The 24890-nt window shown below is 43.5% G+C and overlaps 1 protein-coding gene across 1 annotated transcript in view; it reads left to right on the top strand.

The window, feature by feature from the left end:
• Positions 1-24890, top strand: part of CDKL5 (cyclin dependent kinase like 5) — a 384829-nt gene that overhangs the window by 139247 nt on the left and 220692 nt on the right. Inside the window, exons 4-6 of the mRNA XM_030202287.1 lie at positions 18104-18149; positions 20270-20406; positions 21510-21630. Coding sequence (XP_030058147.1) covers positions 18104-18149; positions 20270-20406; positions 21510-21630 — 304 coding nt within the window. The remainder of the gene's footprint in view (positions 1-18103; positions 18150-20269; positions 20407-21509; positions 21631-24890) is intronic.

Here is a 24890-nt window from a genome sequence, read left to right as displayed (position 1 = left end):
CCTGCTCAACAGAGCTTACAATCTAATTAAGTGTGTGGGGAAAGCGCGGGGTACAAATGTAACAATAAATAAATACATAAAATGTATGAAGGCAGTACCGCATTCATATATTTTATCTAACTATTGTCTAGACCAAAGCTCAAAGTGATTGTCAACATCACATAAACATCAATAGAATACAAAATTATAAATAAATAAATTATTTAGCAGCATAACAGCTTAATAATAATAAAACAATAAAATCAGTACTGCCCAAATAAACCAATAATGATTAAAAGCTAGATGAAACATGCCTCTACTTGTTTGTGGAAGGTTAAATAATCAATCTTGGGGAAAATTATTCCAAAGAAATGGACCTACAACTGAGAACAGCCTAGGCCTTTCATGTTTAACCACAAAAACAATCAGACAACAAAAATGTCCAGTTACAACAATCTCGGAGCTCATAGAAGAGCATAACAAGGAAATCTGCTAATATGCAAAGATTTAAACACTGGCATTAGCACCTTCAAATGTACATGATATGTAGTCAGTAGCCAGTGTATATTACATAACATTGGGAATATTGGGTGTCTTGTCTGTAGACCCCCTACCAGCCTTGCGACTATTTTAATAAATTTAGGAAACCCTGAAAAAATTAAGGTAATTAAGCCTAGTAATAATGGAGGGTGAACTACTACATGCAAGTTACTTATAGCAAGTTGGGATCTAAGCTGTCTCATGGAAAATAGCTGCCAAAAAAATTACTTCCTTTGTTAATGACTTGCTATTTTAAAGACAATAAGGAAGGTGAAATTTAGTCATACCTGTTAATTTCCTTTCCTTGAGTCCTGCCATACCAGTCAGTGACTTGCCCTGGAAGACTGCTATTTTAAGGAATTCATTGAGTTCCCTGCTTTCTCTCTGTCATGGTGCTTCTTTATACTGTGTGGATTAAATTTCTATGCAGCACTGGTGAGATGGAGAATGAGTGTGGTTCTATGGACATTATGCTGCACTGGCAGGGCATACTGGAGAATTTTAGAAAGCACCAGCCTACATACTGGTGGTGATACTGGAAGAATCAGTATCTCTACTTCCATCTGCTAGTAGAAAGAGGACACAGCCTACTTAGTCAGACTGGTGTGGCAGTACTCAAGGAAAGAACATTAACATGTGTGACTAAATGTCACCTACCCTCACCTCCATTCAGCATAGGCGTGCAACACTACTCCAATTTTACAAGTGGCTTTTCATTTGCAGAGCCTCTTGTAAAATAGTGTGGAAAATCCCCATGTCTTGGCTTGGACATTTGGATTCCCCCCTGCACATCCTTTCTAAAATCTGCCTCAAGGAAAATAAGCAGATATTTGCAGATTTGGTTTACCTAGATGCAGGGGCGTAGCCAGACAGCAGATTTTGGGTGGGCCTAGGCAAGAAGTGGGTGGGCACCAAGCGTTCTCCCCCTCCCACCAAAAAAAATATCTCAGCTGTTGGGAAAATGCTTCTCTCCACTTTGGCAGTCTGCAGCAGGCATGTGCTGAAAACTGAGCATGCACAGGTGCCAGAATCCTGGAGAGTAGCGTTTTTGTTACCATCAGCTGGCGGAGCTTAGGATCCCCACTAGCTACTGCTAAACATGTGCTACTGTTGGGTGGGTCTGAACCCTAAGTGGGTGGGCCCCAGCCCACCTAGGCCCACCTGTAGCTACGCCACTGCCTAGATGGAGTCCTTTTTCTTTTGAACTGGTAGAGGAGAGAATACAGAATGTCAGTAGAGGTTTAGTCAGTGGTGTGCTGGAGCTAGTTGTTAAATTTTGCTGAATTTTGCGAGCCAGTTGTTGAATGGAGCTAGTCGGCCAGCATACAAATATTGTTTCCTCCTCCCCCGCCCGCCCACAAGTCCAGCATACCTCTCCCAGTTTCTCACCTCATATCTTCCCTCAGGTCTAGCCAAGGAGGCTAAATAAAACAGGAAACGAAGTGACGTCAAAACGTTGAAGTGAATTAGATTAGTCACGGTTTCCTGTTCCCTATGCAGCCATCATTAAGCATACACTCAAAACAAAGCAAACAAGTCTATGAGCTGCTGCATCTGCTTTGTTATTCTTTATTGTTGGTTGCATTTTTATTTAATCTCACTTATATTTTCAAACATGACGGAGGAAGTATAATAATGGAATAACTTTTCACAGGTAGAGTAGTAATTTGTTATAAATCGTAATCAGTGTGCCATTTAGAGTGGCTGGTTATAGGGACACCCTAATATGTTATAGTTGTGCAGTGATTTTTTTCTGCTGGTAAAGGACCACTAAACAGACACGATATGAGAATCAGGTGCTCAACATACAGAGTTTCTATCTATTTACTTATTTATGATATTTATATCACACATTAAACAGTATTAGATTGCATTAAAAAACATTTTTCCTGTGCCTACATCAAAGAAAAAAGTAGGCATGTGGAAACTTGCTCCTTTTGTTTTGTGGATTGCAGTGGTATATTACAAAAATGCACTTGATATTTTTTATTACTACTATTTAAGAGCCCTGTTTACTAAGACATGCTAGCATTTTTACTGTGTGCTAAAATTTAGCGGGCACTAACGTTAGAGATGCCCATATATTCCTGTGGGTGTCTCTAGTATTATCACGCACTAAAAACGATAGCGCGCCTACAGTGTGGCTTAGTTAACATGGCCCTAAAGACAGATATTGAATAATGAGGGCAGAGCTACCTTCATGCAGAAGTGCAGAGTCAGTCTAAATGTGCCATCATTGTCCAGTTCAACACACTATTAGCCGCCAAGTTCATACAAAGTTAATTATGTTCAGTGGAAAATAAATCTGTTGGCTCAGGCTGCATTCTATGTGAATATTATTATTATTATTACATTTGTACCCCGCGCTTTCCCACATAATGCAGGCTCAATACGGCTTACATAGTAATTTGAAATACAAAGTTAATAGAATTTTAATAAAATTCCATCATTATTTCATTATTGCTACCACGTATTACATATTATGGGCATTTGCTTTAAACTTTGTTTTAGTTTGTTTATCCAGACCTTACATGGATATGATTTTGCTTTTTAAACCAAAAGGTGAATGCTAAGGGTGGTTGATCAGTTAGGTATAAACTGTGTTCTTTCTGACTTTACTTGTTTTGGAGTGCTTTTGATCTGTATAGCTGTTGTCTAGCATTTTGGAAGATGGAAATAAGGAAATAAAAATTAAATTTTGGATGTACTCTGTAGAAGTTGTTGTTTACTTTTGCAATGTGATGGCTGTCTATTCTGGTGTGCGCATGTGATAATCTTTGAATAACTGCCTATACTTATGGCCATGATTTCTGAACATGTGGCATCATTAAAGGACAAAAGTTTAAATACCCAGTTGGGTATATATGCTAATCTCAACTTTGTTAAATGTTTCAGACATATCCATCTATTTGCTCCCATGATATATCTGAATTCTATTATTCTGTCAGATTTTATATTAAAACCCTGTTATATTAGCTTATAAATAGTTGACCTATACCCTCACCCACAATGTCAAGCCTCGATGGAAAATCAAAGATTTAATGCTTGTTTAGTTGATAACCAGGAACGTGACCGTGCCATAGGAGGAGCAGATTACAACAGATGCTAATATCAGGGGTAGGTGCCACTCTCATCAAGCCGCCTATGGACTTTGATCTGGAATGTGAATCTTGAAGATCAGAGCTATTTTGATTATTGAGACAGCTTTGTAAAGCCAGATTTATTGCAGATTTGAGAATCAGATCAGATAATATGCTATGCTATGCTACACGATTCTTCTATTCAGCAGTACCAAATATAGTTCGATGTGGATTACAGATACAAGACAACTGGAAGAAAAAAAATCCAGGAATTTACAAAGAAAGAAATGTAATTGCTACAATAATTATAATTACATGAAAGGAAATATTTGTTGAATAAATATATTTTAATTTCTTTAAAATATATATCTATATTTCTGTAAATTGCGAATCTATATTGGCAACGAATTCCACACCGACACTGTCTGATAATATATCGAAGAATCAAACATACATTGTTTTTTTAAATTTGTGTTACTGACGGAAAGCAGAGTAGCATTTGGTTACGAGTTCTATTGGAAACCTCATTTCAAAGGAACATCACCCAGTCAATCAAGTATAATGGGGCATTTCCATACATAATTAAAAAAAACAAAGTGCAGAGCTTAAACTGCGCCAATATAATTGGCAGCCAATGGTAGTTCCTTTGCAGCCAACGTAGTTCCTTTAACAGCAAAGTTGCTGTATCAGATCTTCTAGCTGAGAATATCAATCTTGCAGCTGTATTCTGAATAAATTGCAAACGTTTCATCAGAGTGTTTCAACAGCCGATGTAGATGACATTGCAATAATCAAGTCTAGACAATATTAATGCCTATACCAATAATCTAAATTGATGTATCTCAAAATATTTTCACATTGATCCCAGCTTCTTTAACATATAAAAGGACTTTGCAACCAGTGATTTAGTTTGAATAGAGAACGTCGGAAGGCTATCCACCTCTACACCTAAAATTTTTGAACAGGACTCAAAGGTAAAAATATTATTGCCAGTAGAAGACTGTTGTAGTGGCTCTATAGAGTCAGGTAGACCCAGCCATAAGAATTTTGTCTTTTCGGGATTTAACTTTAATTGGTAAAGGTAATATCTAGAAATATCCTATATAATAAAAACCAACCTCAACATTCTGAAGCTGACTTCGTGGCTTCAGTGAAGGGTTTGAAGCTTCTGAAGCTCAGGCTCCATCTCTGTAAGCTCCGCCCTCGAGTACTTCCGGGTTTGTCACAAGCAGAAGTGACCAACCACATGAGGTTTCTCGGCTTCAGAATGTTGGAGGTGCATTCTATTAAATAGGATTGGTCAGTTCCTTGAAGCACAGCCAGAGCTCAGCGTCCTGCATAGTAACACTCAGACACCAGAGAGAGAGGGGGGGGGGGGGGGGGTGGTATCTCTGTCACACACACACTCTCTCTCACAGTCAATGTCTTTCTTTCTCTCACTCTCACACACTGTCTCTCACACACTCTATGTCTCACACTGTATCACATTCACTCTCTATGTGTCAAACAGTCACTCACACACTCTCTTGGTCTCATACACTCAGAGGCATATTTTCAAAGCACTTAGCCTTCAAAAGTTCCATAGAAACCTATGGAACTTTGGAAGGCTAAGTGCTTTGAAAATATGCCTCTCAGTCTCACAGAGAGTCTGTGTCTCACACACTCTCTCTCGCACACATTGTATCTGTGTGAAACACACTCTCTCTCTCACACACTGTGTCTCACATACGCACTTGCACACACTCTCATTCTCACGCACACACTCTCTCTCACAGACACACTTGCACCCAGACTCACTCTCTCTCACACACACACACACACGCTCGCACATACACTCTCTCAAACATACACACTCTGAGGAAAACCTTGCTAGCGCCCGTTTCATTTGTGTCAGAAACGGGCCTTTTTTACTAGTGTATTTATAAAAAAACAAAGTAACACAGACTACAAGAATGATCTAGGTGACATTCAAGGTACCAGTATGGAAGAATAACATGTGGTCAGTCTGTTGGTAATTCACATGAAGCTTCTGAATGTGCAAGCAGACTGGATGAATGAAAATGACATAGGAGGAGTAGGAATTCAAAACTGAAATATATAGGTTCATTTGCAGTGTGGGAAGGAGTGCATTTGCCAGTAATGATTTATGTAGATTTAGGTCACACCTATTCAGTAGTAGCTCAAGGTGTTTTACATTTCAGTACAATAGGCATTTTCCCTCTACCTGTAGGGTTTACAGTCCAAGTTTGTGCTTGAGACAATGGAGAATTAAGGGGCCCTTTTACTAAGGTGCGCAGAAAAATGGCCTGCAGTAGTGTAGATGCGTGTTTTGGGCGTGTGCAGAATCATTTTTCAGCGCACCTATAAAAAAAACTGCCTTTTTTAAACATTTTTGCCGAAAATGGATGTGCGGCAAAATGAAAATTGCAGCGCGTCCATTTTGGGTCCGAGACCTTACCGCCAACCATTGACTTAGCGGTAAGGTCTTACACCAGTAACCGTGCGGTAATCGTCTATGCTCGTTCACTGACGATTACAGCCCGGTTTTTGCCACGTGCCAAAAAATAAAAATTATTTTCCGGTTTGCGCAGCGGACGTGCAGCAAAAATGAAATTACCACAAGGGCCACGCAGTAGATGAGCAGTAACTCAAAATTGACGCATGTAGGCGCCTACGGGGCTTACTAAAAGGCCCCCTCAGGCTACTAATAATTGTAGACGTAAGCAAAGGGCCCATTCTGCATCCACCTTCAGAGGCTTACAGCATGGAGATTGGGAGGAAAACCCTTCAGGTTTAAGTAATAGTCAAAGACTTCAGATTATGCTATCTAGAAAGAATTTGTATATCATGGCTTGAAAATACATTTGGTTTAACTGCATAGTACATTTCTTTTTTGTTTGTGGGGCCTGACTTAGTTCTGAGTGTTAAATAGATTACTGCTGGTCATATGACTGCTGTTTTACATATTAGAATCAGGTTTGTCCAACCTATGGACAAGCCGATGTAGATGACATTGCAATAATCTAGACAATATTAATGCCTGTACCAACATGCTTTGATGTTTCACTCATATATACTGTCATCTACCAACATTTGCTTATTTCCGATCTGACAAAGAAGGGCAACCTTCGAAAGCTAGTCAAGAAATGTATTAAGTTATGTCCAATAAAAAAAGGTATCATCTTATTTTCTTTTCCATGTTTTATTTTGTTTTATTTCTATTGATTACCTTCCCCCCCCCCTCCCCGGAAATGGTGCACATTCAGGACGAGACTACCGCCAGCGGCCACGTTGGGCCAGCGGTAGTCCCAGAAGAGCGAGCAGTAAGCCCGTATGCCGTGCTGTAAAAGGGCCCCTCTGTAAGTTATGTGCAAAAGTTTAAGCCCTGCCCACTTTTTGCCCAAGTTCCAACCAGGTGTACACCTCCCTTGCAAATATACACTATGTAAGTTAAGTGGGTTTTTACAGAATAAAGCTTAGGCAAAATTTTGGTAGTTCTTCATATATGTGCACACATACATGCATAAATGCTACTGTTTTGATCATTTATGAGCATAATCAGTGCACAAGTGTTAGCACTTATGCTGCAGAATTGCCTCCTATGTGCCCTAGTCTTAAAGTAGTAATTGGTGAATCGCGTCAAGGCCAGCCCAAGGGTACCTGATGTCCTAAGCAAACCTTCAGCCAAGTGTGCCCCTTCAGGAGCAGCTTAAGGCCCTTCTCTCCTATTTCCAGCATCTCTGCTTCCCTTTCCTATGTACCTTGTTACAAGCATCTTCTCTTTCCCTCCCCTAGGTGTCTGGCATCACCTGTCCCCTTTCTCCCTTCCCCTCTCAGGTATCCAGCACTTCCCTTCCCTTTTCCTTCCCCACCCTACCCCTTCTCAGATGTCCAGTATGTCCTCCTTTCTTTCTCTACCGCATCCAGGTTGTCCAGCATCTTACCCTTTCATTCCCTAGCGTTCCCTCCCCTCCTTATCGAGCATTCCGCCTTCCATCTCTTCCATTCCTCCCCCTCAGGTATCCAGCATCTCCCTTTACCCTTCCCTGTGCCCTACCCAAGTGTCTGGTATCTTCCCCTTCCCTACCCTGCCCAAGTTGACCTACATCTCTCCCTCCCTTCCCTTACCCCTTTTCATGAGTGTTTTTGAGCGCTGTTCTTACCTACAGAGGACCAGTTTGTGCAAGTCTGATACAGTATAACTTACTAAGCATCGGTATTCAGTAGTGTTTTTCCGATCATGACCTGAAGGAAAAGATGAAACAGGAAGTGCCATCACTTTAGGCTTGAAAGCTGCAGGTCTCTTTACACTCCTTGTGCAGTAGTAACCTACAGATTTAATAGGATTAATGGTTTGGGACATACATGCCTTTAATACAATTAAACACATTCTTATATATTTGTATACTAGTAAAAAAGGCCCATTTCTGACACAAATGAAACGGGCGCTAGCAAGGTTTTCCTCGGAGTGTGTATGTTTGAGAGAGTGTATGTGCGAGTGTGTGTGTGTGTGTGAGAGAGAGAGAGAGTGCGTCTGGGTGCAAGTGTGTCTGTGAGAGAGAGTGTGTGTGTGAGAATGAGAGTGTGTGCAAGTGCGTATGTGAGACACAGTGTGTGAGAGAGAGAGTGTGTGTTTCACACAGATACAATGTGTGTGAGAGTGTGTGAGACACAGACTCTCTATGAGACTGAGTGTATGAGTGACTGTGTGACACATAGAGATTGAATGTGATACAGTGTGAGACAGTGTGTGAGAGTGAGAGAGAGAAAGACATTGACTGTGAGAGTGTGTGTGTGACAGAGATACCTCCACCCCTCCCCGCTCTGGTGTCAGGCCCCCCTCCCTCCCTCTCTCTCTCTGGTGTCAGCCCCCCCCCCCCCCCCCCCTCTCTCTCTCTGGTGTCTGAGCATTACTGTGCAGGATTCTGAGCTCTGGCTGTGCTTCAAGGAACTGACCAATCCTATTTAATAGAATGCACCTCCAACATTCTGAAGCCGAGAAACCTCATGTGGTTGGTCACTTATGCTTGTGATGAACCCAGAAGTACTCGAGGGCGGAGCTTACAGAGATGGAGCCTGAGCTTCAGAAGCTTCAAACCCTTCACTGAAGCCAGGGAGTCAGCTTCAGAACGTTATAAAAGATGATGTTCAATGTTTTTGTCTGTTTGGTAGAATGCAAGTCAGATTCAGGTACAATAGATATTTCCTTGTCCCCAGAGGGCTTAAAACTATCTAATGCATATATTCTGATTCAAATGTGTTTATGTTCTTCACTAGGATAGAATTTTTCTTTGAGGAATGAGGGGTTTTTAGCATTCCTTCCTACATCTTACAGTGAATAATTATTTTCAGGACCTCATTTAACAGCCTGTTCTGCAGGCATTGATTTTCATAGAGATTTGCAGGTAACATTGAGTTCAATATTGCCACATTTTTAATTGTAAAGAGTGATATTTGTTTTTCTTTTTGAAGGTCTTTGGTAATATTTCTGAATGGGAGTTAACAGAGCTTACTGTCTAAACATCTGAGACTCTTTTATGGATTTGTATTTCTGAAGAATTTATATGGAGGGCCGTGGAGCATTTTTAGGCCATGGTTGCAATTTAATTAGCATACTAGTACACTTGCAAGCTCATTTTCAAAGCACTTAGCCTCCCAAAGTTCCATAGAAACCTATGGAACCTAGCCTCCCAAAGTGCTTTGAAAATATGCCTATTGGCATTCTTCATTGTTCCTCACCCTCTCTTTCTCTGAGAGCCAGAAAAGTCTAAAGGAGTCGCATTCAAATGTCTTCTCTAGAAAAAGCCAGTTGTAGTTTTCATGCTATGGCAAAATAGCACTGCAGTGTGTAGACATTTTTGTATACTGACTTTTATGTCATTCAAGTGGCCTAGTGGTTAGGGTGGTGGACTTTGGTCCTGGGGAACTGAGGAACTGAGTTCGATTCCCACTTCAGGCACAGGCAGCTCCTTGTGACTCTGGGCAAGTCACTTAACCCTCAATTGCCCCATGTAAGCCGCATTGAGCCTGCCATGAGTGGGAAAGCGCGGGGTACAAATGTAACAAAAACAAAATAGATACTATTGGAGATTCTACATGGAATGTTGCTACTATTGGAGATTCTACATGGAATGTTGCTATTCCCCTAGGAACATTCCATGTAGAAGGCTGCGCAGGCTTCTGTTTCTGTGAGTCTGACGTCCTGCACATATGTGCAGGACGTCAGACTCACAGAAGCAGAAGCCTGCGCGGCCACATTGGTGATCTGCAAGGGCCGACTGGAATGTTGCTAGTGGAATAGCAACATTCCATGTAGAATCTCAAATAGTAACAACAGTGGAGGAGTGGCCTAGTGGTTAGGGTGGTGGACTTTGGTCCTGAGGAACTGAGTTCAATTCCCACTTCAGGCACAGGCAGCTCCTTGTGACTCTGGGCAAGTCACTTAACCCTCCATTGCCCCATGTAAGCCGCATTGAGCCTGCCATGAGTGGGAAAGCGCAGGGTACAAATGTAACAAAAATAAAATTCACAAGCCCTTTTCATCAGGTGATTTACAAACATTGCTTTGGTAGTTAAGATAAATCAGATCTTGATTGTGAAGTATTAAATGAAGCAGTGAGATGATTGTTTTAATATTCAAGACACTCCACATTAATGAATAAAACAATCAAAGCTGATGTTCTGAATTTAGAGTAGACATATGTACTGGAAGGCTTTTTATAGGAACAAGTTCCTTATTTTGTGACTTTAGTGGGACAGGTGATTTTCAGGGGGGTTACTGCTTAGAAGCTAACTTTCCCCAAGTGTAAAGTACCACAGATATAAAATAATTTTAGAATAAAAGTTAGGATCAGTAATTATTGTACAGGGCTGACTATCTAATATAATAAAACGCACCGTGAACGTTCTGAAGACAACGTTCTGAAGCCACTCAAACACTCCCTGGCTGTAGGGTTCGTGGATTCGTGGTGTGAAGCCAGCCAGGCTGACAGCCGTCTATGCCCCGCCCTCGCGTCAAACGTCATGACGTCGACGGCAGAAAAAAAACCCAAACCGCAGCGTCAGGGAAGGAGGCGGCAACGTTCTGAAGCCACTCAAACACTCCCTGGCTGTAGGGTTCGTGGATTCGTGGTGTGAAGCCAGCCAGGCTGACAGCCGTCTATGCCCCGCCCTCGCGTCAAACGTCATGACGTCGACGGCAGAAAAAAAACCCAAACCGCAGCGTCAGGGAAGGAGGCGGCGCTCCCGACGTCTCTAGCCTTCCCTTTGCTGTGTTCCGCCTTCTTCTGACGTCAAGGATGACGTCAGAAGAAGGCGGAACACAGCGAAGGGAAGGCTAGACGTCGGGAGCGCCGCCTCCTTCCTTGACGCTGCGCTGCCGGAACCGCCGCCACGGAGGTAAATTTAAAAATAAAAAAAAATAAAAAGGGATGTTGGGGGGAGAGAAGAGGGTGGCCAGTAAAGTAGAACAATGGGAGCGGGAGGGCAGGGGAGAAACGACAGCAATGATGCGAAGGGGGGGCATGGATACGAAGGGGGGGGGGAGAAGAGGGCGGGTCAGGCTGGGACATGGGAGAGAGAAGAGCATGAATGCGAGGGGGGGGGTCATGGAAGGGAGAGAGGGGAATTGCTGGAAAATGATGAATGGAGGGGGCAGGGGACAGAGGAGCATGGATGGCCAAGGATTGAGATGGCAGGGCTCAGGGAGAGAGGGGAATTGCTGGATAGGGATGAATGGAGGGGACAGATGGGCATGATGGATATGGATTGCAGGGCAGGGCTCGGAGAGAGGGGAATTGCTGGATAGGGATGAATGGAGGGGGCAGGGGACAGGAGCATGGATGGGCATGGATTGGGAGGGCAGGGCTCAAGGAGAGAGGGGAATTGCTGCATAGGGATGAATGGAGGGGACAGATGGGCATGGATGGATATGGATTGCAGGACAGGGCTCAGGGAGAGAGGGGAATTGCTGGATAGGGATGAATGGAGGGGGCAGGTGACAGAGGAGCATGGATGGGAATGGATTGGGAGGGCAGGGCTCAGGGAGAGAGGGGAATTGCTGGAAAAGGATGAATGGAGGGGCAGGGGACAGATGGGCATGGATTGGGAGGGCAAGGCTCACACTCTCTCTCTCATATACAATGTCTTTCTGACTCTGACTCTCTGTCTCACACTGTATCACATTCACTCTCTATGTGCCACACAGTCACTCACACACTCGCTTGGTCTCATACACTCACTCTCACAGAGAATCTGTGTCTCACACACACTCTCTCTCTCTCGCACACACACACACACACACACACACACACACACACACACTCTCTCTCACACTGTGTCTCACATACACACTTGCACACACTCTCATTCTCACACACACACACTCTCACAAACACACTCACACCCAGATTCACTCTCTCTCTCACACACACACACTCACACTTACACTCTGACTCTCACACAGTCACTCTCACATACACTCTCCCAAACATACACACTCCGAGGAAAACCTTGCTAGCGCCCGTTTCATTTGTGTCAGAAACGGGCCTTTTTTACTAGTTCTTTATAAAGGCTGTTTAAATGACTGGGGTCACTAAAAGGTTGAGATGTTTCTGTCCTATAATTTGCTGATGGAAAATGTATAGAATAGACTAATCTCTTATCCAAGTTTTCATATAAAACTTTTCTGTCATATAATTTTCCATCAGCAAATTATATGACAGAAACATCTCAAGTTTTTAGTGACCCCAGTCATTTAAATAATCTGAAGCCTAGAACATGTGAAGGCCCATTTTGCATAGCACAATAAGATGGAAATTAAGACATCTAGAACATACACAGGTCCCTGGTATTTTACTAAAGGCTCTGCCAAACGTGAAACCTTTTTGTAAAATGTTATAATTATGTGCAGGACACATCCAGCGGGAACAGTGATTCTCAAAAGCTGCACATGGGTGGGAGAGGGAGACCAGGAGCAGCTTTTTTAAATTGCTGCTCCCAACATCGATGCACTTCATTCCTTTCCCATGCCATGTACACTACCCCCTGTTCCCACCCTGTGACAACAAGAAGATCCCTTATACTGCAGTCCCTGACTGCAAGACAATCCCCTCATCACACACTAAAAGCAGAAAGACCACCCTCTTAATTGATCCACCAGGAGACAAGCCCCTATCCCAACACCCCACTAAACATCTCACCCTGGCTCTTACCTGGGGTCCCTGGTAATATAGTAGGAACAGGAACAATACTCTGTCACTGCTACCCCATTTGGGTCTGGGTTCATCAGTCCAGGTTCCTTCTATATCAGCCAACCCTTCCTAACTTCAAGCCTTTTCTTCTGTCTTTTATCCCCACCTATATTTCCATCTCTCCTCCCCTCCCCCATTTTCCAGCAACATTCTCTCCAAGTTGTGCAAGAGTCCTCTATCTGTATTCCTAAAATGAGAATGGTGCAGGAATAAGTACATAAGTAGTGCCATACTGGGAAAGACCAAAGGTCCATCTAGCCCAGCATCCTGTCACCGACAGTGGCCAATCCAGGTCAAGGGCACCTGGCACGCTCCCCAAACGTAAAAACATTCCAGACAAGTTATACCTAAAAATGCGGAATTTTTCCAAGTCCATTTAATAGCGGTCTATGGACTTGTCCTTTAGGAATCTATCTAACCCCTTTTTAAACTCCGTCAAGCTAACCGCCCGTACCACGTTCTCCGGCAATGAATTCCAGAGTCTAATTACACGTTGGGTGAAGAAAAATTTTCTCCGATTCGTTTTAAATTTACCACACTGTAGCTTCAACTCATGCCCTCTAGTCCTAGTATTTTGGATAGCGTGAACAGTCGCTTCACATCCACCCAATCCATTCCACTCATTATTTTATACACTTCTATCATATCTCCCCTCAGCCGTCTCTTCTCCAAGCTGAAAAGCCCTAGCCTTCTCAGCCTCTCTTCATAGGAAAGTCGTCCCATCCCCACTATCATTTTCGTCGCCCTTCGCTGTACCTTTTCCAATTCTACTATATCTTTTTTGAGATACGGAGACCAGTACTGAACACAATACTCCAGGTGCGGTCGCACCATGGAGCGATACAACGGCATTATAACATCCGCACACCTGGACTCCATACCCTTCCTAATAACACCCAACATTCTATTCGCTTTCCTAGCCGCAGCAGCACACTGAGCAGAAGGTTTCAGCGTATCATCGACGACGACACCCAGATCCCTTTCTTGATCTGTAACTCCTAACGTGGAACCTTGCAAGACGTAGCTATAATTCGGGTTCCTCTTACCCACATGCATCACTTTGCACTTGTCAACATTGAACTTCATCTGCCACTTGCACGCCCATTCTCCCAGTCTCGCAAGGTCCTCCTGTAATCGTTCACATTCCTCCTGCGACTTGACGACCCTGAATAATTTTGTGTCATCGGCGAATTTAATTACCTCACTAGTTATTCCCATCTCTAGGTCATTTATAAATACATTAAAAAGCAACGGACCCAGCACAGACCCCTGCGGGACCCCACTAACTACCCTCCTCCACTGAGAATACTGGCCACGCAATCCTACTCTCTGCTTCCTATCTTTCAACCAGTTCTTAATCCATAATAATACCCTACCTCCGATTCCATGACTCTGCAATTTCTTCAGGAGTCTTTCGTGCGGCACTTTGTCAAATGCCTTCTGAAAATCCAGATATACAATATCAACCGGCTCCCCATTGTCCACATGTTTGCTTACCCCCTCAAAAAAATGCATTAGATTGGTGAGGCAAGACTTCCCTTCACTAAATCCGTGCTGACTTTGTCTCATCAGTCCATGTTTTTGTATATGCTCTGCAATTTTATTCTTAATAATAGCCTCCACCATCTTGCCCGGCACCGACGTCAGACTCACCGGTCTATAATTTCCCGGATCTCCTCTGGAACCCTTCTTAAAAATCGGAGTAACATTGGCTACCCTCCAGTCTTCCGGTATTACACTCGATTTTAGGGACAGATTGCATATTTCTAATAATAGCACAGTATCATTCAGGAAGGTCCACTGGGAATTCTGCAGAACTCGCCTGCCCTTTGCAATTGAAACTGTGATATTGCTGCACCATCTTGATGATGATAATGCTGGTGGACTGCCACATGTTAGAGGAAACATCAGTGTTTAGCATCTCCCCCAAGCTTCCCTCCCCGCCCATGTCCAGCATCTCCTCCGACCTTCCTTCCCCGCCCATGTCCAGCATCTCCTCCGACCTTCCTTCCCCGCCGATGTCCACCATCTCCCCCTTGCTTCCCTCCCCACCCTGCTCTAGGTGCAGCATCTTCCCTTTGCTTCCCTCCCCACCCTGCTTTAGGTACAGCATCTTTCCCTTGCTTCCCTCCCAACCCTGGTCCAGGTACAGCATCTTCCCCTTGCTTTCCTCCCCACCCTGCTTTAGGTACAGCATCTTCCCCTTGCTTGCTTCCCTCCCCACCCTGCTCTAGGTACAGCATCTTCCCCTTGCTTCCCTCCCCACCCTGCTCTAGGTACAGCATCTTCCCCTTGCTTCCCTCCCCACCCTGTTCTAGATACAGCATCTTCCCCTTGCTTCTTTGGACGGCACGGGCTCGCTTCGCCATGCGCTTGTGGCTCCTGCCGGAGAATCTTCAACGCGGCATGCCTCTCGCCACTCCGCAGTGGCTGGTAGTGACGATGGATGCCAGTCTGTTGGGCTGGGGGGCTCGCTGTCTCGGCCGGACGGCACAGGGCGTCTGGATTCTGATGGAGTCACGGTTGCCAATCAATCTCTTGGAGTTGCTGGCGATTCACCTATCGCTTCAAGCCTTCGAGGCATTAGTTCGGAACCAGTTGGTCCGAGTTCTGTGCGACAGTGCAACAGCAGTAGCATATGTCAACCGGCAGGGGGGAACCAGGAGTGCTCAGTTGGCGGCGGAAGCCTCTACCCTCTGCCTTTGGGCGGAGAAGCATCTCTCGCTCTTGTCAGCAGCTCACATCGCGGGAGTCCTGAATGTACAAGCGGATTTCCTCAGCCAGAACCAGCTGGATGTGGGGAGTGGGAACTCTCTCGAGCAGCTTTCGACCAGATCACGTCCCTTTGGGTGGTTCCGATGATCGATCTGATGGCACGCTTCTCAAATGCCAAGATGCCCCGGTTTTTCAGCAGGGGCAAGGAGTTCGGATCCGAGGACGTAGACGTGCTACTGCAGCAGTGGCTGCAGGACCTGCTGTACGTTTTTCCTCCGTGACCCATGATCGGACGGGTGATTGGCAGGATTGCGCATCATCCGGGAGCAGTAATTCTGGTGGCCCCGGATTGGCCCAGGCGTCCTTGGTACGCGGATCTAGTTCGTCTGCTGATAGATGATCCATTGCCCTTGTCGAAAATCTCCGATCTTTTGATTCAGGGACCGGTGGTGATAGAGGATCCCACCCCCTTTGGGCTTACGGCTTGGCTATTGAAAGGACGCGTCTCAGGCAAAAAGGCTATCCCGAGTCTGTAATTGTTACCATGCTGCAGGTGCGCAAGCGTTCCACATTTCCCGCTTGCGCGAGAGTCTGGCAAACGTTTGTCTCTTGGTGTTCATTGTCAGGGATATCAGCGGAGTCGGCTCCGCTCGCGTCTATCTTGGCCTTCTTGCAAGAGGGACTAGATAAGGCACTCTCCTTGAGCTCTCTAAAGGTCCAAGTGGCGGCCTTGTCCTGTTTCCGAGACCGTGTCTGCGGTGGCTCGTTGGTTTCTCATCCAGACGTGGTTCATTTTCTCCGGGGCGCCAACCTTGTTAGACCTCCTCGGTCTCCGGTTTTGCCGGAATGGAATGGAATTTGAACCTGGTGCTGCGAGCCTTGCAGCATCCTCCTTTTGAGCCCCTGGGTAAAACGTCCTTGAAAGATCTTACTTTGAAGACGGTGTTTCTGGTGGCGATGGCTTCTGCTAGAAAGAGTGTCAAAGCTTTAGGCTCTGTCGTACAGAGATCCATTTCTTTGTTTTTTGGAAGCAGGAGTGTCGATTCGGACGGTTCCTTCCTTTCTGCCGAAGATGGTGACTCGTTTTCACGTTAACCAGGAGGTAGTTTTACCAGCCCTAATGATTTTGGGGAGTTACGGTGTTTAGATGTCAGACGGGTTCTGATTCACTATTTGGAGGCTACTAATTCTTTCCGTCGGTCAGATCACCTTTTTGTGCTTTTTACTGGGCATAAGAAGTGGGAAATGACCTCCAAAGCCACGGTCACCAGGTGGCTTCGGGAGGCGATTACATCGGCTTACCTGTCCTCGAGGAATTCGCCTCCTCTGCAGGTTGGCGCGCACTCGACTAGAGCTCAAGCCACTTCCTTTGCAGAGTACTGGCTGGTGCTGTTGGAAGACATTTGTAGAGCAGCTACTTGGGCGTCGGTGCACACCTTTTCCAAGCATTACTGGCTAGATGTTGCGGCGCGTCGGGACGCGGCCTTCTGTGCCTCTGTGTTAGCTTCCGGAGGAGTTCAGTCCCGCCCTACTTGAGGACTGCTTTGGTACATTCCACAAGTCTCTGGATTAATCTGGGGACGTAATGGAAGGTAAAATTAGTTCTTACCTGATAATTTTCTTTCCATTAGTCCCATCAGATCTATCCAGAGGCCTTCCCTGGGATTCAGTTTCGACTGTTCTGTGATCGTTCGTGTTGGGTTTGTTGGTTCTGTTCACGTTCCTCTGTTAGTCTAGGCGTTTAAAAAAAAAAAAAAAAGAAGAGTTCTTTGGTTAATTGGCAGCTTTGGAGGGGTTTTCCCTCAAAACACAGGCTGCTGTCGGAGAGGTAGGAGAGTGTGGTATTTTCCAGGATGATGTTCTATTACTGCTTTGGTATCGTTTGTTTATTTATTTATTTATTAAGGTATTTATACCCCACATTATCCCCACAGACATGCAGGCTCAATGTGGCTTACATAAACCGGAGAGAGAACTCCGGGTGATATCAGATACAAATGAGAATAGTAGAGTAGAAGGGCAAGAAAGAAAGGATACTTTACATATAACAGTACAAAGGAATAGGTCTAAACAGGATCCACATATGCCAGCTGGCAGAGGCGATAGTCCTATATTGTTCCCGGAGAAAATGCTTTGGTAAACAGATGCGTTTTTAGTGCCTTGCGAAAGGTAATGTAGTCTCTCAGACTGGTGATGTCTCTACTTCGTTCATACTGAAGTTAAGCTGGCTGCACATGCCCACGTGGCGAACTTCGGAGTTCTCACTAGCTCCACCTGCTGGTTGAGGGACATAACCCACAAGTCTCTGGATTGATCTAATGGGACTAATGGAAAGAAAATTATCAGGTAAGAACTAATTTTACCTTTCATTTTGCAAGAGCTTTTCCTGCAGTTGAGGATAGGTACCAGGTTTTTCTCCAACACCCTCCCTTGGTGGCCACTGCAATTATCCTCTTATCCGAGATAAACTTTTAATGAAATATGTGCTGCCACCTTTATTAATATTTTTCTTTTTGTTTTCTGTTTTTTTTTTTTTAGGAAACAAAAGAAATTGTGGCTATAAAGAAATTCAAAGACAGTGAAGGTAATGGCTTTTATTTGTATCTGTATTTTTTATTTTTTGCATGAATAGCTGGATTGCTTAAGGATTTTATGTGGAATTTATCAAGAACACAAGACATGGTAGACCTGTGTTGAATAAAAATAGCCTGTAAATCTTGTGGAGGGGAGGCTGCTGGTGCTATTGGAGTGTTACATATTGTAAGCTAAATAGAATTCTCAGTTTGATGTCAAATAATCAAGAATAAATTGGCTGAATAGTAGGCTGGCAACAATTGCTTGCTTACAATTCAGATGTAGAAGCCGGAAAACCACCGGAAGCATGCTGTTAAGTACAATTTTTGAAAATGGAAATAATAATTATTTAAGACGGCATAGCAATAAAACTGAAAGAGCAAAAAGAACTCTGTGCTGTGCTATAGCTAGAGGGTCCCAGTTTATTAGGTCTGGTTCTGTGGAAAAATAATCCCCTGCTGAAACCACGGCTTAAGCGCAACCAGTGTTGGTCAGACCTAGTCTTGCAGTAAAGTAATTCTATGCTTATGCCACATTTCCAACAGGACTAAGCTGGTCATGCCTAAACTGGTGTAAGAACATCTCCATATTGTCATTACCAGTGGTGTACCAAGGGCAGGGCGGTGGGGGCGGTCCGCCCCGGGTGTCAACGGGTGGGGGGGTGCTCTGCTGGCGAGTCCAGCTCCATTCACCCGGCAGCTGTGTGGTGCGGCGCCTCGCGTCTGCACTTCAGTAAAAGAAGAAATCGCCTCGTTGGCCCTTCCCTTACTCTCTCTGTCCTGCCCTCGAGGAAATAGGACGTTACATCAGAGGGCGGGACAGAGAGAGTAACGATTTTTTTTAAATCTGAAGTGCAGAGTCGCTCGAGGACGGAGTTGGCAACACAGGTGGGGACTGAGGGGGGGGGGTGCCGTGTCGCCTGGGTCACGCCGGGGGTGTGTGTGTGTGTGCCGTGTTGCCCTGTGGCTGGGGGGGGGGAGGTGCACGCAGCAGTGATCCGCCCTGGGTGGAAGTGAACCACGGAACGCCACTGGTGATTACTGAGACTTTAGGAAGGCAAAGATTGTCGGGTCCAATATCACAAAGAAGTAGCTGCTATTCAGATTACTGTAGGGCTTCAGTTATTGGTCCCAGTTCTGTGAGGGGGGGAGGGGAATGGGAGAAACAGGCTGTTTTTATTCATTTGACCTCTAGCTTGTTTCACTTGGCCTCTGTGTGAAAATACTGGTGCCATTTGAGATGGGAAGGGATAGGAGGCAAAGAGAAGGTATTAAGAGCCTTAGGGAGTGGTAAGGGATAGGGAGTGAGGGAGAGAGAGAATCTTGATGAATGAGGGGAGGAGGTAGAAGCCAAAAGAAGGCCAGAAAACAACAGAGGGAGAAATAGGGAGACTATGAGCAGGGGGCAAGGGAAAGGCTAGGGGCCAGTGGGTTAAGGAAGGAGAATGGGAGCCAAGAAATTTAGATTGTAAGCTCTGTTGAGCAGGGACTGTCTTTTCATGTTAATTTGTACAGCGCTGCGTAAGTCTAGTAGCGCTATAGAAATATTTAATAGTAGTAGTAGTAGTAGAAACAAATGCGGAAGGATGAGAGCCTGGAAGAATGGAGTTTTAGGAGCAGTTTGGTGAAAAAGTGATATAAGAGATAGAGAAGGGACAGGAGGTTATAATAACCAAGGGGGAAATATTATGAGATGTGTGTAAATGCATTAGCATGTATAACTAATCAAATGTAATAATCAGATGTGTGTGTATATGGGAGTCAGGCTATAGCATACAATATGGATTGGATTTAGGTAGTGTAATAGAAGGCATCCATGTGTGGGTATACATGTGAAACAAATATTTTTGACTTTATGTAACTACAGAGTTGTGAAAACACTTGGTTACTCATATTAAAAGTACAAAATAATTATTGCAAGTATATTATGCATGCTGCTAGAGATTTCAGTCTGTTTGAAAGCATGGAAGTTGTAATACATATAGAATCACAGAACGAGCATTGGCTAGAAGAATCAACCTTGAGTGATCAAACTCCTGTACTACATCTTCAGCATAGTGCTTCCCTGCAAACTCACAACTATAAAATTTGATGTTTAGCGCCCTATTTCATGATCATTTTTCAACCCTAGAAAATGAAGAGGTCAAGGAAACGACATTGCGTGAGCTTAAAATGTTACGTACCTTGAAACAAGAAAACATAGTGGAGCTAAAAGAAGCTTTTAGAAGAAGAGGAAAACTGTACTTGGTCTTTGAGTATGTGGAAAAAGTAAGTGATTACTTGTTTTGTGAAAGAACAAGTGGTTAGTTAAACCCAGGCTGATTTGGGCTTAAGTGAACTCCAGCACAGTCACCTTGAGCATTTTATTTTTGGAAAGGCTGCTCGGAAGTAGAAACAAATACATTGAGTTTCTTGGCTAGACAAAGACCTGATGTATAGGTGAAAGATACCACTGCACACTTCAGAGAGAACAACAGTATCAAAAAGAATATTGTTTCTTTTTGGTACTGTTGTTCTCTCTGAAGTGTGCAATTTGTGATACGAAATTTTCAAAGTGAAAGCATGCACATTCTTCTACTTTGAAAATTATTTATTTTTACCCCAGAGCTTTGGAGCACACAGACTTTCTGGGTTAATTTGAATATGCTTGAATTTTCAAAAGTATAAATACAAGTGAGAACTCACTTTGATCCCAATCCTGGGAACACCATTGTGGATAATATGCACATGATTCTACCTGCATATTGGATAAATATTTTTTGTAAAATCCCTTTTCCACAGATAATGCACTATTTTCCTGCAGAAATACTTTTGAAATTGCACTCTTAATAGTGTTCCGTAATCATGAAGAGATTCATAATTTAATCATCAGCTATCTTCTATTCATGAATCAAAAGCTATGATCAGAATTCTTGCTCCTAAGCCTTAGAAAATATCCAACTCAATACTTATATTGCAGCGCAAAGGGCAAGAAAGTTGTGACCTTATGTTGATTTTATACAAAATATTTCTGGCACCAAAGACTCTATTCTGCACCCTCTGCTTTAATGGATACTGAGATGATTGTATTCTGTGTCCTCAAATGAATAAAGCACTTCTGTATATAATGGAAATAAGATTTCTGAAAGGAAACTTGCTTTTCGTTAGATTTCTCTAATTTGAGTTACTAAATTGACTTATGTGCTAAAGTCAGTCCATCTAGATCCCTTGAAGCATTCTGGGCATAGCTTAATTTGCCTGACAAAACTTAGAGAGAAAGATAAAACCCTTGCATCTTCATGGCACGGAGTAGCTTTTTCTATTAGTGATTAGAAAAATAAAGTATAACCGTATTACATGGAATGGTGGTAATTTCTTCTTTTGTCATTTAGAATATGCTGGAATTGCTTGAAGAAATGCCAAATGGAGTTACACCAGAAAAAGTAAAGAATTATATCTACCAATTAATCAAGGCCATTCACTGGTGTCATAAAAATGACATTGTTCATAGAGGTAAATGTATACTGATATAACAATTCACATGGAAAAGCAGTGATGTTCTGAGAGTATGAGGTAGAAAATCTCTGCCAGTGTCATCAGTGATGCTGAAGAAAGTCATCAACTTTGACGAGAGGTTACTTCAAGTATATATATTCAGAACTGGTGATGTTTTATTCGTCAAGAAAGCAATGTAAAAACTCCTTTAATTGTCATGTTGTATAAAAATTGATGTCCCTTGTTCTGTGAACTTTTTGAAAATTGAAGGATACATTGGCAGTCTTGTACAGGTCATCAGAAGCCTTCTTTATCAGGGATATGAATGAGTTTTATTTGTTAGTGGTTAGCTCATATTTTATTTACTTCTACTTATCAACTGCATCATCAGACCCAAAGCGATCCAGAATAAATAAGTACTCTATAACATTAGCAAAATTCGCCCCTTCCTCTCCGAGCACACCACCCGAACTCTCATCCACTCTCTCATTACCTCTCGCCTTGACTACTGCAACCTACTCCTCACCGGCCTCCCACTTAGCCATCTATCCCCCCTTCAGTCCATTCAGAACTCTGCCGCACGTCTTATCTTCCGCCTTAACCGATATACTCATATCACCCCTCTCCTCAAGTCACTTCACTGGCTTCCGATCAGATACCGAATACAGTTCAAGCTTCTCCTACTCACCTACAAATGCACTCAATCTGCAGCCCCTCCTTACCTCTCTACCCTCATCTCCCCTTACATCCCCACCCGTAACCTCCGCTCTCAAGACAAATCCCTCCTTTCAGTACCCTTCTCCACCACCGCCAACTCTAGGCTTCGCCCTTTCTGCCTCGCCTCTCCCCATGCTTGGAACAAGCTCCCTGAGCCCATACGCCGGGCCCCCTCCATACCCATCTTCAAATCATTGCTCAAAGCCCACCTCTTCAATGTCGCCTTCGGCACCTAATCACTACATCTCTTCTCAGGAAATCTCATCTACCCCAACTTGACATTTCGTCCTTTAGATTGTAAGCTCTTCTGAGCAGGGACCGTCCTTATTCGTTAATTTGTACAGCGCTGCGAAACCCTAGTAGCGCTCTAGAAATGTTAAGTAGTAGTAGTAGTACATTTCAGCCTCCCTAACCAAAGTACATTAAAACAAATTCTCCCTAATCATATTACATTATAGCATTTTAAAAAAATCCCCCAGCATTAAAATGAACCCCGTTGTCAATAGAACCTACTCCAACACTTTCTTCCAGCATTCCTTCTCCAGCCCCCCCCCCCCCCCCCAACCATATATACCTGTTCAAATAACTACACTTAACTGCCTTTCCATATAGTCACAAATCTGCAATGGCAGCTATTCCACAGAAGATGTCCTATCCAAAATATGTCTGCCCAAACCTTGGAGAAGGCAAAAGTAGAGACTAATAGACGATTCACCACTGGAGACGTGAGTCCAACAGTCTTTATTATATCAGAGATAGCGACCCGACACAGGCCGTGTTTCGACGCTAAAAAGCGTCTGCATCAGGGGTCAATAAATACACCAAGTAATGAATGCAAAACGAAGAGTCCTACTTGTATATGTGTTGTCAACTCACTGATCACGTAGCACCAAACAGAATATGCTGGATACAAACTATCAGAGCAAAATCCTTGGAACCTGGAGTAAATGCCCATGTCTAGATGGCAGTAAGAAGATGCATAGATCATAGAATTTTATGTACATACATGAGCACTGTTCCCAGACTCTGCCAATTTGCATGCTCGCAGTAAAAGTACACACCATACAAACAGAGCATGTACTTCTATGCTGTCAGTATATTATAAGAGGTCATGCATAAATGATTAAAACACCACTATTTACATGCATTTTTGCCACCTAAAACTAAATGCACCCTAAATGTCAGTACAAAGATTTTGAATATAACTTTACTCCAAATCGTCAACCAATTTAAAGCCTTCAACATTGGGGATACATGGCCAAATATTTATAAGCTATCAATCAAATTTGCCATGGTGTTCTAAACCAATTGTATATGATGTAAACTCAACTCTGGTAGGCCAAATAAACAACATTATAGAAATCTAACCTAGACAAATTCCAAGATTGCATCACTAAATTATGGAGCAGAATTTTAGAAAGGACATCCAACTCAGCATATGGAAGCCTAAGTCTGTATGTCAGATATGGACCTCTATTTCTGATGTATTTTACAACAGGATCTGCTGACATAAAGCTTGTTCTGAAATACATGAGAAATGGACTTCCAAGTACTCGATACGATTCGGAGTTGGATTGAACTCATTATGGTTACAAATACAGTTCCTTCTTGCTGCCTTGCCCTCCTTGCTCAGATCCAAGAGTATGGCATAGTATACTACTTACCAGTGCTTTTTTTTGTAGGAAAAAAGGTGCTGGTACTCATTATGGGTGGGGTCACCACATATGGCCTCACCCCTATGATAGCCACACCCACATTAACCACACCCCTTGCACCAGCCATGGCGCATATAAACAGACATCATTGAAAATATTATACTAGTATAGGAGAAAAAAATAACTTGATTTTTTTTCATTATAAATCATTTCTGTAAGCTGTTACAGCTCCAGTATACCCAGTGCAAAATAAGACAGCAGATGTAAATTCTCAAATTGGACATATTCCAAACACTAAAATGAAAATAAAATGATTTTTTTTCTACCTTTGTTGTCTGGTGACTTTGTTTTTCTATCCATATTGGTCCCAGTCTCTGATTCTGCTGCTCTCTATCTGTTCTCTTAACTCCGTTTCCAGGGCTTCCTTTCCATTTATTTCTTTACTTTCCTCCTTTCTTCTTCATTTCTTGCTCTACATCCATAAGTAAAAGCTGTGTCCTCCTCCGTGGAATTGACTGGAGGAGGTATAATGTGGATCCAGCTTTTGCCTATTTTCTCCATCCATGTGGAGTTTTTCTCCTCTCTTCCCTTTCCCTCATCTCCATCCATGTGCATCTTCTTCTTTTTTCTTTCCTCCCCTCCATCCATGCCCAGCATTTCTTCTCTCTTCCCTCCCCTGTATTCATATAAAGCAATAATTCTCTGTCCCCTCTCCTCCATCCAAGTCCAGCATTTCTCCTCTCTCCCCCCAAACCCCTCCATCCATCCATGTCTCTTGCTCTCCTCTCCATCCATTTTCAGCATTTCTCCTGTCTTCCCTGCCCTCCCATCCATGTGCATCTCCTTCCTGTCTTCCCTCCCCTCCATCCATGTCCAGCATGTCTCCTCTCTCCCCTGCCCTCCCTT

Source organism: Microcaecilia unicolor, chromosome 4 (genome assembly GCF_901765095.1).
Source record: "Microcaecilia unicolor chromosome 4, aMicUni1.1, whole genome shotgun sequence".
NCBI lineage: Eukaryota > Metazoa > Chordata > Amphibia > Gymnophiona > Siphonopidae > Microcaecilia > Microcaecilia unicolor.
The sequence above is the reverse complement of the archived record's forward strand: the minus strand, read 5'-3'. Positions and strand labels throughout refer to the sequence as shown.